This window comes from Notamacropus eugenii, chromosome 1, assembly GCF_028372415.1.
Source record: "Notamacropus eugenii isolate mMacEug1 chromosome 1, mMacEug1.pri_v2, whole genome shotgun sequence".
NCBI lineage: Eukaryota > Metazoa > Chordata > Mammalia > Diprotodontia > Macropodidae > Notamacropus > Notamacropus eugenii.
Window position 1 is genome coordinate 493,752,986 of NC_092872.1, and position 17,464 is coordinate 493,770,449.

The following is a 17,464-nucleotide window of genomic DNA, read 5'->3' on the forward strand; positions in this document are numbered from 1 at the left end:
GAAATCCCACCTCTTTCAGGAAGGTTTCCCTGACTAATTAGGAGACAGGAAGATTCTCCCCAAGATTCAGCCATGATCTAACTGTACAGCTCCCATGACACCCCTTGTCTTTGTCCTGTACTTATTCATAATGCAGCTTTAACCCTTGGCCCATTGGTTCGACTAGCTCAGAGATGGTGTTGTTTTTCCTTCTCAGACAATATCTGATACAATAAGGGCAGGTGCCTCTCCACCCAGAAACTTGGATAAGGACATGCTTTTCCAGGGCACCTTGGCAAATATCCCCACTTCCCACCATCATACTCCCATGTGAAGAAGTACAAAACATCCTTATTCAAGATTTTTTTTAAGGTAGCAATACAGCTAAAATTAAAAAATCAATCCCTTAGTACCTATGGGTCTCCAGTAATTGGCATCTCAACTCTTAGTTGTATGGGGGTGAGGGGGGCATCTGTCTTTGTTCTGTCTTTGCTTGGCTAGGAAAAAGAGGATTCCCCCATTTAGAGAAACAATTTTCTGACACCCCTTACTCCTCCTACCACACTTCCCCCTACCTTGTACTGTGGCCTCTCATATATATATATCCAAAATATTCCCATTCAATTCATGGCTACCTCTCTTAGATGGTATGTACCTATAGGGAACCAAGGAGTCCTCTGTCATTTCCAAGTACAATGAAGAATCCCATTGTAACATGGCCCCTTAGAATCCAGATTATATTATACACCCAGGCATAGGGATATTGCCATTAAATTTCTCCAAGCCTCATCGTGGCATAAAGATGATCCTGGGTTCTCAGAGGCTTTGCCAGTGGCATGCAAGCTATGGCAAGTCCTACCAAGCCCACCTAACTTTAAAGAAGCTCCTCACCAGGTTTGCCCCTGAGTGGTGCATTTTTCAGTCACATGAACCCTGAAAGACCTATTACTAAGTCATAGGGAATTTGTGACTGTGTTGGTAAGGGAGGCTTCCCACTGATGAAATCTCAGATTATTGAAGTACCAGCATAAGTAGTGTGAACCATAAGTTATAGCCAGTATGCCTTGAAAGCTCATGATAAGATCCAGAAACCTATAAAGTAAAGCTTAGCCCTACTTTCCAATATCTTTGGAGAACAGCAGAGTTCTACTTTGGGCTGGATGTTTTCAAATTTCTTCATGTCTACCAGTTTCAGCAAAGCCAGTTTTAACATATATACATGAGGTATATAACCAGCACTTAGTTTTCAGAGATTTGTTTCTTGTGCCTCAGAAAACTCTGACTCTTCTTTGGACCAGCACATAAACAGGACTGCCCATACATTCTGAACCCTGTAATGTCACTGTTTGTATGTAGTGTGTTGGTGTAATCTAGTTCAGCCTGTGCTGTCAGTCATAGGCACAAACCAGAACCCAAGCCCAGGGAGCTTCTGATGGAAAGTCACAACCATGCATTTTTCCAAATAACCAGACCTGAAAATGTCAGGCATTCAGGCAGGTAACAAGTATTTACTGAGTACCTCCTGTGTTCCCATCAGTGGAAACAAATACGTAGTCTTAGACATTATCATGGTAGTATATGCTAGATTAATGGTTCCCAGCCTTCAAATATGAGGACTTCTTTTTAGTGTCAAAAAATTTTGTACCCCACATGTGACAGTAGGTAATATAAGATATTATTAACATCTCATAATTAAGAAAACCTATGACAGATACTTTTTGAATGAAATTGTTTTGTAATCATAGTAGCACATAAATATATTTGAAAAAGAGCAATTCATATATATATATGTATACACACACAGACATAGTCATCATATGTTTCAAGTTACAGAAGCAGTGTTATTCATAATACGGAGGCACACAGTACAGTTTATTGGACATAACTTCAAAATGACAGTGCTTGGTACAGCTATGAATTTGTGGACACATTAGAATAACTCCGTGACTCCCCAGCAGTCTGTAGCCTATAGATTTTTTGGTCCTAAAAGGCAGAGATCATTTTCTTACATTTGTATCTCACCTGAGATCAAGCGTATTTGCACAAAGCAGACACTTAATAAATGTTCATTAAATGAATGAATAAATGAGTGAATGACTACTCAGAACCCCTCCTGAACAGTTTGCCCAAAACCACAATGTGGATTGAGGGTAAGGCGAATCTTTGAGATTCACCCAGTGGTTCTGCTCTCAGGGCAGAGGGGAGGGATTGAAAACAGAAATTATTTCCCATCTGGAGGAACCAATAGGCCTCCCAAGAGAAAAAAGATACCACGTGGATTAACCTGACCATCTGAAGAAAAGAGATTGGGTAGGGAGGGAGGGGAATAATTCTGAGCAATCCTCAGAAAATGATTCCAAGAGCAAAGATACACATAGATCACAAAAGCAATATGTTTGAGTCCTCACAACCTCAGCTGAAGTGAGAATGAACATCACCTTCATCCTCCAGTCACTACAAAAACCAAGGGAAGAAAGCTTGTTCAATGCCTGTCAGACCTGCCACAACTGCATCATTCATGATTGTGAAAGCCTGTGAGTTAGCATCTAGTACATGCTGTGGTATCACTTCAAAGAAGTGATCTCAAGAATAATCTCCATGGTATTTTAATTTTACAGATTTACACACATGCACTTTATAAAATAGGACCGTCCTAATAAAGTAAATTTAATAAATCAAATTCTTTTTTTCTCATTGACTTCCATTAGAACCCAGGGAAAATAGATTGAGCAGAAAGTTTTGGCTGATTAAAAAAATTAAATTAAGATGATAATTTACCCCCATGACATAGCTAGGAATGACTTACAGATCTGGTGATATTCTAATTTTACATCATTGATCCCAGAACTTAGCTTCCCAGCTTCTCCTTTTGTCTGATATAGCAAGCTATAATATCACATCTCCTAAGTTCCATTGTCTAATATGAAGTGCTCCAACTTAAACACTTAAGTTTCAGGCTTATCTGATCAATCCATTCAAACTTTGATACTATGACAGTTATTCACATTAAGTGGGTGTAGCAAAACCCAGCATTTTTACTGAGACAAGGTATGAATGACTGGCCTAGGAGGTTTTTAAGTGCTTTTTCATGTCCCCAACTATAAGAGAGGGTCCATGCCAGAGTGCAATCCCATCTGCTGCTTCCAGTGCTTTGAATCATCCCTTTGGCTTCTTTAACTTGGCCTGAGAGAGAACCTGGATGCACCCAGTAACACTGCAAAATGACAATGAGATTAGAATGTTAACTTAATGAAAAGTTTTAGTCATTACTTTTTTGTGAGAGGAGAAGGGGAAAGGGGCAGGGAGTATTTGAAGCGTCTAAAGAAATGGGACTTATGGATGCTGAGGGGGCGGAGCCAAGATGGCGGAGTGAAAGCAACGACTCACCTAAGCTCCTGGAAAAACTCCTCTGGATATCTCTGCGGGGAGAGTCTGACCAGACTTTGGAGGTGTAGAATCCAGTGGGTGATGGACTTTGACGGATTCGGAGCCCAGGCTGGACCGGAGGGTCCACGGGAGGGATCTGTTCCGCAGGGGTAAGACCCCGGCGCACAGCGCAGCGCGGTCGGCGCGGCAGGGCGGAGGGGACCAGAGGAGCCCGAGAGTGGCGGGCGAGACCAGCGGAGCAGGAGATAAGCCAGGCCGAGCCGGTGAGAGCTGCTGAATGCCAGACATCAGCGCAGCAGCCCTTGAAATCTTCAGCCTGAAGACGGACTTCGGTGGGTCACTACTTGAACTTCCAGGAACTGGGATGGCAGAGTGATCAGTAAGTGCTCTCTCCTCCCCCCTGATGACCGTGAAAGAACCATAAAATTCTTCCCCAGATTAATCCTGGATCAGCGGGAACAGCAGAAGGGGGCGGGTGGTCTCATAACACCAGAGGCTGGAAAAGTGGCAAAGGGGGATTCTTCCTACGGTAGCGGAGACGGCTGGAGGGACAGACGACCCAGGGCAGAGAAAATTCGCACTGAGACCCAGGCAAGCCTCAGAGCCGGGAGACGAGCCCAAGGAGGGGCGGGAACACGCGTTAGCTTCTAGGCGTGCCCCAGCCCTCCAGGGGAAAAGGGAAGACAATAGGGAAGCTGGCATCACCATCCCCTGACCTTGCCTTTGCCTCAGGTCAGCTGAGGAGATATCCTGAGGACAGACCACCCCTCCCACATACCTAATAAGCTAACCCCAGGGTTGATCTGGGAAACAAAAAAAAAAAAGCCTGCTTTTAGCCTAGACACACATCAGCTCAACTTAAAGATCTGTACCTTCTGACTGAAAGAACCAAAAGCTACAACACTCAGCCAACATCATGAATCGGAAAAAGCAGACGAAAAGTGAAAAAACCATAGAATCTTTCTATGGGGATAAGGACCAAAACACAAACATCAAAGAGGTTAGAGCTGAGACTGTACTTCCATCTGAAACCTCAGATGGGACTATGAATTTCTCGCAAGAACGACTAGATTACCTGGAACGTCTGAAGAAGGATATAAAAGAAAAACTGGCCAATGATTTTAAAACTATAAAAAAAGAATTCACTGATGAGAACATCACCCTGAAAAAGAAAATTGAAGAAATGGAAAAGGAAGTTCAAAAATTAACTGGAGAGAATAATTCCCTAAAAGGAAGAGCTAATCAAATGGAAAAGGAAACCCAAAACCTAATTGGGAAAATTGATCAGATGGAAAAGGAAACCCAAAACCTAACTGGGAAAATTGGTCGAATGGAAAAAGAAGTACGAAAATTAAATGGAGAAAATAGCTCCTTAAAGGGAAAAATTGGTCAGATGGAAAAGGAGATGGAAAAGCTAACTGAAGAAAACACTACGATGAAGATTAGAATTGGGCAAGTAGAAACTAATGACTCAATGAGGCAACAAGAATCAGTCAAACAAAATCTAAAGAATGAAAAGATAGAAGAAAATGTAAAATATTTAATTGGAAAAACAACTGACCTGGAAAATAGATCCAGGAGAGAAAATCTAAGAATTATTGGCCTGCCAGAAACCCATGATGAAGAAAAGAGTCTGGACAATATCTTCCAGGAAATCATCAAGGAAAACTGTCCAGAAGTACTAGACTCAGAGGGCAAAATAGTCATCGAAAGAATCCACCGTTCCCCTCCCGAAAGGGATCCCAAACTCAAAACCCCAAGAAATATAGTTGCCAAATTCCAGAGCTATCAAGTGAAGGAGAAAATACTACAAGCAGCCAGAAAGAAACAATTCAAATATCAAGGACACACAGTCAGGATCACACAGGACCTTGCAGCTTCTACATTAAAAGATCGAAAGAATTGGAACCCAATATTCCGTAAGGCAAAGGAGTTGGGACTTCAGCCAAGGATCAACTACCCAGCAAAGTTCAGCATAACATTTCAGGCAAGGAGAAAGTCATTCAACGAAATAAGGGATTTCCAGAGCTTCCTGACCAAAACACCAGAACTCAATAGACAATTTGATCTTCAAATGCAGGTCTCCAGAGAATCATAAAAAGGTAAACAGAGGGGAAAAAACAAAAACAAAAACTTGCTACTCAATTAGGGCAAACTGTTTACCTCCCTATAAGGGAAGATGATACCTGTTAATCTTGAGAACTGTGCAGCTATTATGATAAAAGGGATATATGTAGAGGGAACAGGCATAAAGTAAATGATGTCATGTCAAAAATATGATTTAAGTATGAGAAGGGAATGTAATAGGAGGTGTGGAAAGGGGGAAGCAGAAAATGGCAAATTATATCACAGGAAGAAGTACAAAACTATAGTAGAGGGAAGGAGGGGAGGGAGATGAGCATTGTTTGAGAGGTACTCTCATCTGATTTGTTCAAAGGAAGGAACAATAATCTTAAGTAGATAAGCCTAACTAGCTCTATAGGTAGTAGGAGGGGAAGGGGGAAGAAAGGGGAGGGTGGCTAAAAGGGAGGAAAGAAGCAATAAGAGTAAAGGGGACTAAAAGGGAGGGGGGCTAAAAGAAGGAGGGGAAGGCTGCAGGAGGAGGGGGAGAAAAGTGAATACTATTGAGGAGGGGAAGGGAGACGGGAGAGCTAAAAGCACAAATGGTGGGAAAGAGAGTGGAGGGAAATACACAGATTGTAATCATAACTGTGAATGTGAATGGGATGAACTCTCCCATAAAACGGAGACAGATAGCAGAATGGATTAAAAGCCATAATCCAACAATATGCTGCTTACAAGAAACACATTTGAAACGGGGGGATACACATAGGATAAAGGTCAAAGGATGGAGCAGAATATATTGTGCTTCAGCTCATGTAAGAAAGGCAGGAGTAGCAATCCTAATCTCAGACAAAGCAAAAGCAGAAATAGATCTAATCAAAAGGGATAGGGATGGAAACTATATCCTGCTAAAAGGCACCATAGACAATGAAGCAATATCATTACTAAACATGTATGCTCCAAGTGGTATAGCATCCAGATTCTTAGAGGAGAGGTTGGGGGAGTTGAAGGAAGAAATTGATAGCAAAACTATACTAGTGGGGGACCTCAACCTCCCCCTCTCTGAACTCGATAAATCCAACCTCAAAATAAACAAGAAAGAGGTTAAGGAGGTAAATAAAACTCTGGATAAGGTAGATATGATAGATCTTTGGAGAAAATTAAATGGGAATAGAAAGGAATATACTTTTTTCTCAGCGGTACATGGAACATTTACAAAAATTGACCATGTACTAGGACATAAAAATCTCACAATCCAGTGTAGAAAGGTAGAGATAATCAATGCATCCTTTTCAGATCATAATGCATTAAAAATTACATGTAATAAAAGGCCATGGAAAGAGAAACCAAAAATCAATTGGAAACTAAATAATCTAATTCTAAAGAAGGGTTGGGTTAAAGAAGAAATCATAGAAACAATCAACAATTTCATTCGAGAGAATGACAATAGTGAGACAACATACCAAAACTTATGGGATACTGCAAAAGCAGTTATTAGGGGAAGTTTTATATCTCTGAATGCTTACATAAATAAAATAGAGAAAGAGGAGATCAATGACTTAGGCTTGCAGTTGAAAAAGCTAGAAAAAGAAGAAATTGAAAATCCCCAAGTAAATACCAAATTAGAAATACTGAAAACCAAAGGAGAGATTAATAAAATTGAAATTAAGAAAACTATTGAATTAATAAATAAAACCAATAGTTGGTTTTATGAAAAAACTAATAAAATTGATAAACCTTTGGTCAATCTGATTAAAAAAAAAGAAGAAAACCAAATTACTAATATTAAAAATGAAAGGGGTGAACTCACCTCCAATGAGGAGGAAATTAAAACAATAATTAGAAACTACTTTGCCCAACTTTATGCCCACAAATTCGATAATCTAAACGAGATGGATGAATATTTTAAAAAATACAAATTGCCCAGATTAACAGAAGAGGAAGTTGAATACTTAAACAACCCCATCTCAGAAAAAGAAATTGAACAAGCCATCAATGAACTCCCTAGGAAAAAATCTCCAGGGCCAGATGGATTCACAAGTGAATTCTATCAAACATTTAAAGAACAGTTAATTCCAATACTACATACACTATTCTTGAAAATTGGGGAAGAAGGAGTCCTCCCAAATTCTTTCTATGATACAAATATGGTTTTGATACCCAAACCAGGAAGAGACAAAACAGAGAAAGAAAATTATAGACCAATTTCCCTAATGAATATAGATGCAAAAATTTTAAATAAGATTCTAGCAAAACGAATACAGCATCTTATGACGAGATTAATACATTATGATCAGGTAGGATTCATACCAGGACTACAGGGCTGGTTCAATATTAGGAAAACTATTAGCATTATCAATCACATCAACAACAAAGCTAACAAAAACCACATGATTATCTCAATAGATGCAGAAAAAGCTTTTGACAAAATACAACATCCATTCCTACTAAAAACGTTGGAGAATGTAGGAATAAAGGGAACTTTCCATAAAATAATAAGCAGTATCTATCTAAAACCTTCAGCAAGCATTATATGCAATGGGGATAAGCTAGATGCATTCCCAATAAGATCAGGGGTGAAACAAGGTTGTCCATTATCACCACTATTATTTAATATGGTACTAGAAATGTTAGCTGTAGCAATTAGACAAGATAAAGATATCCAAGGAATTAAAATAGCCAAAGAAGAAACTAAGTTATCACTCTTTGCAGGTGATATGATGATTTACCTAGAGAATCCCAGAGATTCAAGTAAAAAATTACTAGAATTAATAAACAACTTTGGCAAAGTTGCAGGGTACAAAATAAACCCACACAAATCTTCTGCATTCCTATATATTAGCAACAAAGTCCAACAGCAAGAGATAGAAAGAGAAATCCCATTTAAAGTTAGGGTAGACAGTATAAAATACTTAGGAGTCTACCTGCCAAAACAAACCCAGGGATTATATGAACACAATTACAAGACACTTTTTGCACAAATAAAGTCAGATTTAAGTAAGTGGAAAAACATTAGTTGCTCATGGATAGGCCGTGCTAATATAATAAAAATGACAATTCTACCCAAATTAATATACTTATTTAGTGCCATACCAATTAAACTATCAGACAATTACTTTCTAGAGCTGGACAAAATAATATCAAAATTCATTTGGAAAAACAAAAGGTCCAGAATATCAAAGGGACTAATGAAAAGAAATGCTTGGGAAGGTGGCCTAGCGCTACCAGACCTCAAACTGTACTATAAAGCAGCAATTATCAAAACCACTTGGTATTGGCTAAGAAACAGAGAGGTAGACAAGTGGAATAGACTTGGCACTCAAGATGCAGTAGGCAAGGAATATAGCAACCTTCTGTTTGATAAACCCAAGGACCCCAGCTTCTGGGATAAGAACTCATTGTTTGACAAAAATTGCTGGGAAAACTGGATAACAGTGTGGCGGAAATTAGGCATAGACCCATACCTGACACCGTACACAAGAATAAAGTCCAAATGGGTACATGATTTAGGTATAAAGATTGATACCATGAATAAACTGGAGAAGCAAGGAATAGTGTATTTATCAGATCTATGGAGAAGGGAAGAATTCTTTACTAAAGGAGAGATAGAATGCATTATGAAATGCAAAATGGATAACTTTGATTACATTAAACTGAGAAGTTTTTGCACAACGAAACCCAATGCAACCAAAATCCGGAGGGATGTAGTAAATTGGGAAAGAATTTTTACAGCTAAGCTCAGAGATAAAGGCCTCATTTCTAGAATATACAGAGAACTGATCCAAATGTATAATCATACAAGTCATTCCCCAATTGATAAATGGTCAAAGGATATGAACAGGCAATTTTCAGAGGAAGAGGTTAAGGCTATCTATAATCATATGAAAAAATGCTCTAAATCACTATTGGTTAGAGAGATGCAAATCAAAACAACTCTGAGGTACCACATCACACCTATAAGATTGGCAAACATGACAGAACAAGAAAATGATAAATGCTGGAGAGGATGTGGGAGAGTTGGAACACTAATTCATTGTTGGTGGAGCTGCGAGCGCATCCAACCATTCTGGAGAGCAATTTGGAACTATGCCCAAAGGGCTACAAAAATGTGCATACCCTTTGACCCAGCAATATCGCTACTAGGACTATATCCCCAAGAGATCATAAAAATGGGAAAGGGTCCCACATGTACAAAAATATTTATAGCAGCACTCTATGTAGTTGCCAAAAACTGGAAGTCAAGGGGATGTCCATCAATTGGGGAATGGCTGAATAAATTATGGTATATGAATGTAATGGAGTACTATTGTGCCATAAGAAATGATGAACAAGAAGACTTCAGAGAGGCCTGGAAGGACTTATATGACCTGATGCTGAGTGAAAGGAGCAGAACCAGGAGAACTTTATGCACAGCAACAACCACAGTGTGTGAGAGTTTTTTCTGGTAGACTTAGATTTTTGTAATAACACAAGAACTTCTTACCAAAAAAAAAAAAAAAATCCCAATGGAGGATCTCAAGGCAAAATGCCTGCCACACTCAGAGAGAGAAATATGGAAGTCACTCACATATTGTAGCAGATCATGTTTGTGTATGTGTATGTGTTTGTGTATCATGTTCTGATTTGTTATACGATTTCTTTCATTTATCTTAGTCTGACTACATAGCATGACTATAGTGAAAATATACTCAATAGGAAAGTATATGTAGAATCTATACAGAATTGTATGCAGTCGTGGGGAGGGAGGGGGGAGTGGGGGCTAGGTGGGGGGGATAAAATCACAATTGTATGGCAGTGATTGTTAAACATTACAAAATAAATAAATAAATAAATAAATAAAAATTAAAAAAAAATAATAAAAAAAATAAAAATAAATTAAAAAAAAGAAATGGGACTTATGAAACAAGGAAGAGAAGGTTATAGGATCCCAGCCTTGGAACTAAAAAGGGACCTGAGAGGTCATGTAGTTCAAACTCCCTCCTCTTATGGATAGGAAAACTGAAGCCCACAGAAATTAAATAAGGGGGAAGGAAAGGGAATAAGCATTTATTAAGTGCCTACTATGTGCTAGGCTCTGTGCCAAGCCCTTTTTACAGTTATTATCTCATTTGATCTTTACAATAACTATGGGAAGTAGATACTATTATTATCCCCATTTTATGTTTGAGGAAACTGAGGCAAACAGGGGTTAAGTGACTTGCCAAGGATCATACAGCTGGTAAGTGTCTGAGGCTGAATTTGAACTCAAGTCTTCCTCCAAGCCTAGTGCTCTATCTACTGCCTCATCTAGCTACCTAAATGACATGGCAAGGTCACACAGGTGGTAAAGGGCAGAGCTAGCATTCACGCTCAGGTCTTCTGACACCAATGCTGCTTCTCCCCAATGTGAGATTTGTAAGAGAAACACCAAAACCTGGAGTGCAAAAAAAAAAATCACTTTAAATCTGACAGCGTACTATGAAAAACAAAACTTAGAAGGGAAAGAAAATATTTATGAGGCAAACATTTAACTCCAGACATCCTTAAAACCACTTTAAATAGACGATAGTGGTTAAGACTGAATAATGGTTACCCTAGTGTAAAAAATGTCACATTGGTCCTGCGGTGGATCTCAGATAGCTTGAGGTGAGAAACGGAATATCCTAGGTTTGTCTTTGTGGGTTAAGGAGCAGGAGCTGAACTCTTGATGCCCCGATGCAAGCAACACAACTGAAGAACCCCTGACTAGATGGAAAGGCCATTGGGAGCTTTGGAACTAACAGTCACTTCCTTACCTTCCCTGAGGGAATGGAGGTAGGGTGAGCTGGCTCCCAGGAGGACCTACATTCCCACACCAACCCAGCATTTTTGCCACATTCAGGTTGGACTTCACTCTGAGTGGAGAGTTCACTTTATTTTTTGTGGTGATAGAAACTCAGTGCTCTGGGATGTGAGCAGCATCAAGAATGATGGGCAGCTACTGAGTGTGTGATTATTGGGTCACAAGAAGAGACAGCCCAAAAAGGATTGTCTCAGCTGCCTGTGTACTTCCTCCCTGCCTGAATGGTTATAATGGAACTGTACGTTGTGGGACAAGACTAGAGAGATAATTCCACTCTCTAAGGTTTGCACTGTGCGTCTATCTGCCAGCAGGATTTGTTAGTGTATGTAGCCTTACATGGGGCTATCAAAAGGATCAGAAATCTAGGAAATCCTAAGATGTCAGAAACAGCAAATGCATGTGTAATCACTGGTCCTAGTCAGTCAATCAGAAGCTGTTTATTAGGCATCTATTATGTATCAGGCACTAAATTCAGGGAATATGAAGAAAGCCGGAAACAGTCCCTGTTCTCGAGGAGCTCATATTCTAATAGGGAACATAGCATGAAAAAAATTGTACATGCAACTTATATAAAGTATAAATAGAAGGCATTCCCAGAAGGAGATTGGAAGAGCCCTCCTAAGAAAGGGAGGATTGAAGAAAGCCTGGAGTCCCAGGGGATGAACAGGGACCAGGGGAAGAAGTGGGAATAAACCAATCAAAAGGGAACTTGGAGTATTAAACACATCATGATGGCCAACGTCTGGATTGTAGAGTGAACGGAGGAAAAAGAAGTGGAAAGAGACTGGCAAGGTAAGCAAGTGTTAGGTTGTGAAGGCTTTAAAAATCAAAAAGAGGATTTTATATTTGATTCTGGGAGTAACAGGGAGCCACTGGAGTTTATTGAATTGAGGCTACAGACATGCCCAGGTCTCCTTCATATAAAAAAAAAAACTCTCCAGTAACTGTCAATCATCCCATATCCCTTCCGCACTTTGTGGCTGAACTCTGAGAAGGCCATTTACAATTGGTTTCTTCACTTCCTCTCCTCTCACTCTCTTCTTAACTCTCTATAATCTGACTTCCATCCTCATCATTCCACTCCAAAATGACCAGTGACTTCTTTTTTTCATTTATTTTAAGTTTTCAGCATTCATTTGCACAAATTTTGAGTTCCACATTTTCTCCCCATCTCTCCCCCCCCAACCCAAAATGCTGAACATTCTGATTACCCCTGTAACCAATCTGCCCTCCCTTCTAACATCTTTCCCTTCCCTTATCCTCATCTTCTCTTTTGTCCTGTAGGGCAAGATAAATTTCTGCACTTCATTACCTGTATTTTTTATTTCCCAATTGTATGCAAAAGCAATACTCAACATTTGTTCCTAAAACTTTGAGTTCCAACTTCTCTTCCTTCCTCCCTCCCCACCCATCCCCACTGAGAAGGCAAGCAATTCAATATAGGCCGTATCTGTGTAGTTTTGCAAATGACTTCCATAATATTCGTGTTGTGTAAAACTAACTATACTTTCTTCCATCCTGTCCTGCCCCCCATTTCTTCCATTCTCTCTTTTGACCTTGTCCCTCCCCAAGAATGTTTACTTCCAATTGTCCCCTCCTCCCATTTGCCCTCCCTTCCATCATCCCCCCCATCCTGCTTATCCCCTTCTTCCCTAGTTTCCTGTAGTGTAAGATAGGTTTTCATACCAAATTGAGTGTGCATTTTGTTCCTTCCTTGAGCCAAATGTGATGAGAGTAAGCTTCACTTTTTCCCTCTCACCTCCCCACTTTTTCCCTCCTTTGGAAAGGCTTTTTCTTGCCTCTTTTATGAGAGATAATTTGCCCCATTCCATTTCTCCTTTTCTCCTCCCAATATATTCCTCTCTCACCCCTTAATTTTATTTTTTTAGATATGATCCCTTCCTATTCAACTCACCCTGTGCTCTGTGTGTGTGTGTGTGTATGTGTATGTATAATCCCTCCACCTACCTGATACTGAGAAAAGTTTCAAGAGTTACAAATATTGTCTTTCCATGTACGAATATAAACAGTTCAACTTTAGTAAGTCCCTTATGATTTCTCTTTCCTGTTTACCTTTTCAGCTTTCTTGATTCTTGTGTTTGAAAGTCAGATTTTCTATTCAGGTCTGGTCTTTTCATCAAGAACGCTTGAAAGTCCTCTATTTCATTGAAAGACCATTTTTCCCTCTGAAGTATTATACTCAGTTTTGCTGGGTCAGTGATTTCTTAATTGCCAGATCCAATGGTCTGTCCTTGATCTTTATCCTTCTTGACCTCTCTGTAGCCACTGACCCTGGCAATCATCCTCCTCTCCTTGATACTCTTCTTTCTAGGTTTTCAGTACACCACTCTCTCCTGATTCTCCTCCTCCCCATCTGACCTATCCTCCCAAGTCTCCACTGGATCTTCTTCCAGATTATGCCCACTTACCATGGATATCCCACCAGCCTGTGTCCTGGGCTCAGGATTTGACTTGGTGATGTCATCAGTTCTGGTGAATCCAGTTATCCTCACTATGCTGATGATTCTCAAATCTACGCATTCATCTCTGACTTCTCTACTGACCTTCAGACTCAAATCTCCACCTGAAAGTCTAGAAGACATTCTAAATTCAACATGTCCAAAACTGAACTCATTATCTTTACACCTATGCCCTTGCCTCTCCCTTTTCAGACCTTTCTGTTACTATTGAGAATACCATCATCCCAGGCCTCCAGACTCGCATCCCAGGTGTTATCTTCAGCTTCTCTCTTTCTGTCACCCTAACCCACCCCCATATCCAATCTATTACCAAGACCTGTTAATTTTACCTTTGTCAGATCTCATACATACACCACCCCAGCCCCTGCTTCTCTCCTCTGATACTACCAATACCCTGCTATAGATCCTCATTCCTGCATTCGTGCAGTAGCCTTCAGATTAGTCTACCTGACACAAATCTCTGCCCACCCTAGTCCATCCTCCATTCTGCTGCCACTGTGATTTTCATAAAGCACAGGTCCAATCATCTCATACACAAATGCACATACTGCAGCCAGTAAACTGCTGTGGTTCCCTATTACTTCCAGAATCAAATACAAAATCTTATTTTTGTCATTCAAGACCCTTCATAACCTGCTCCCCACCTACCTTTTCAGTCTTTTTGTACTATACACCCTCTCCCCCATCCACTCTTCAACTTCATTACATTAACTTCCTTACCTATTCCCAAACAAGATACTCCCATCTCTTGACTTCAGGCATTTTCTCTGGCCATCCCCCATGCCTGGAATGCTGTCCCTCATCTCTGCCTCCAGGCTTCCCTGACTTCCTTCAAGTCCCAGCTAAAATCTCATTGTCCACAAGAAGGGTTTTTCAATCCCTCTTAATACTCGTTCCTTCCCTCTGTTGATTATCTCTTGTTTATCCTGTATATAGTTTGTGCATATTTGTATGTTGTCTCCCCCATGAGATTGTGAGTTCCTTGAGAGCAGAGGCTGACTTTGTCTCTTTTGTATCACTTAGCACTTAGCAGGTCACTTATTGAGTGACTAACTGGTATGGTCAGATTACTGCCTTTAAAAAACCTCCCCTCTTCCACACCACCACCTTTTCAGGAAGTAGTATCTCCTTTTTGTTCTGAGGAGGCAAAAATAAGACCTTAATTTATCTGTCATTTCCCTCATCTAACTCATGTTAACTTAAATTCTGCCTCCAGATTGCCAGAAAGGATGGGAGAATCATATTGACCTCTGGATTGCCATATCAGAAGGTAAGTTTTCAATTGCTCAGGCTTTCTGCACTCCTTGACTTTGTATGTATTCGATCTCGAGAAAAGGAAAACCTTAGTTACCCCTTTATCACATTTCTGTTCACATTTCCAAAGGTGTTCTCCATAATACCAGCCACATGTGTGTGAGGCCTTCTGTGGAGATTAGTTCAGAGTGAAAAGGGGGGATCCCCTAATCTTATTTTCCTAGGAGAGTCCCCAGAGTTAATTGCCATGAGCCATGGGTACTTTCATCCAGATACTCTCACAGGACTGAGTCCCAGCTTTCTTCAGCTCTGTCTCCCCACAGCACCTTTGGGTTGAGGGCCCAAATTATTTTTTATTAATTTTTATTTATTAATGTTTTATTAACATTACAACCCCTCATATAGCTCTTAAGTCCTCCCTGTAAGCTGTCAGTTTTCCTCTCCTGTTGCTCTTTGAAGACTTAGTCCCTGCCCTGTGTTTTGTTGGACCTGGCAGAACCCCTCTAAAAATCAGGAATCTTCACACACTTGGAACTAGATTCGAAGACTGGCAACTGAGAATTTTCACAGATTCCCAGGAGTCATAGAGATGACCTAGATTGCCAAGTCTATCAACTTTCCCAGAGTAAGGATGCCATCCACAGCCTACAGACATACAGCTTTCAGAATAGTTTTACATGCATGCCATATAGGGTAGGCACAGAACTCAGGTCCTCTCTGAATTTCAAGAGAAAGACTGTTGTAAAAAAAAAAAAAAATAAGTTCCCAGTCTGTGGAAGGAAGGATAATCCTCTTTCCATCAAACTTAGCTCTGTCTCCCTATGTATCTGTGTTTTGCAGCTGCAGGCCCAGGTCGGGGAAGGAAGGTGCTTTTCTGTAAACTGTTCTGACAAGGCCAGACAGCAAGCACTCAGCGTCCTGAAGCACTTCAATGTCCGTGTCACACTCAGAGACATCTTCAGCCGCTGTCAGGTAGGCCCTGAATGCTCAGCATCACCTGCTTGAGGCTGTGTATAAGCTTTTCTGTCCCTGTGCTGTCCTCCTGTTCTTGGGGCTTTGTGGACCTTAGAGGTGGTGTTTCGATCAGGCAGGAATAGAATGTTCTCAGAGCATAATGTGGTCATTCTTAACCCAGCTTAACAGCACTCAAGGCATCCCTTGAGATCTCTAGGGGTGTCATGAAATTTTCCCCTCAAAATTTATCAAAGCAAATCAAGTATGAGTCACTTTAACTTCAAAAATAAACATGCACACCACCCTTGGAGCAGTGTGATTGAGGGGTATGGCGCCTTGCAGCATGCAGCAGACATAGTGAGGCTCATGTCATGATTTCAAAAAGACTTCAAATTGCTGGAATGAGTGGTTAGTAGGAATAGGTAGTTGTCAGTATCAAACTTTCATCTTTTTCCATTTTGGGTTTGCATCCCACTCAAACATATGTAACACATTGAATTTCTCAGGTTTTCCTTTCCTCTCACTTTTGACTTAAAGGTAAGTCAGATGTGATTCTGAATTAGACCAGCTAATATCAGTTAATTGTATTAGAGAAATATCTTGAAGGCACTGATGAACAGGTGGAGTTTGACAGGTGTCTCCTGTTGGTTTTCTGGCTAAGAAAGCTGGTTAGTTGTTAGGTTTGTTTTCCTTTCCATCTCTTTAAAGTCTGACCTGATTACAATCCCTCAAGTCCTGCCTTTTCTTGCTTCTCCCAGCCTCAAGGAGCTTCCCTAACCCCTGCCAAACTCCCCTGGATTTCCTTTCTATGTGTTTTGCATATGCTTCTATGTAACTTTCTTTGTTCGATAAAATAAATGCAATCTGTTTAGGAACATGGAGTTTCTTTTTTTATCTTTGTGTGCCCAAAGCCTGGCGCTACCAGGCCAGCTGACTGATTAGTCCAAAATTGCTCTTAGCACTGAAGGCAAAACTCTGAGCTAGGTGTAAAATAGCCAGTTCATATCTTAAACGTATTTCTTATTTCTTCTTCTTGGGATTTTTGTTGTTTTAGATGGCAAGAAAATCAATTTTAAGGGCAGGAACACTACTTGGTTTAAAGGATAGATATTTATATCTGACAACTAAATTGTTATTGCTACTTTTTAGATGAGTGCTCCTTCATGCAAGTTTGTTTTCAAGTAGGAAAAAAATATTACTTGTCTTAAGGTTTCTCTTTGTTCTGGGCTTGACTGTCAAAACAAGGTGAATATTAATCTATCTGGCACACAGATCAGATTGGCATATTGACCAGATCAATGGCCTTTAGCAGCACTATGACAAAATAGATAGAAAAATTTTAGAAGGGAATATCCCAGCTAAAAAGATGTCATGGAGCACACTCTTTGGTAGAGTGAGGGACATTTGTCATTGATGTGTTCTGCAGCCATGGCTCTGCTTTCAGTAAGGATTTTTGTGGGGTTTTTTTTAATTGTTTGTTGATCACATTTAAGTATCTGCTCTGAAGAGCTGTACAGGGAATGTT

The 17,464-nt window shown here is 40.2% G+C and overlaps 1 protein-coding gene across 6 annotated transcripts in view; it reads left to right on the top strand.

The window, feature by feature from the left end:
- The window catches only part of EXD3 (exonuclease 3'-5' domain containing 3), a 429,786-nt gene that overhangs the window by 251,517 nt on the left and 160,805 nt on the right, over nt 1-17,464 (top strand). For all 6 annotated transcript variants that reach the window (XM_072633114.1, XM_072633118.1, XM_072633119.1 and 3 more), the window contains 2 exons: nt 14,948-15,001; nt 15,826-15,957. In XM_072633114.1, coding sequence (XP_072489215.1) covers nt 14,948-15,001; nt 15,826-15,957 — 186 coding nt within the window. The remainder of the gene's footprint in view (nt 1-14,947; nt 15,002-15,825; nt 15,958-17,464) is intronic.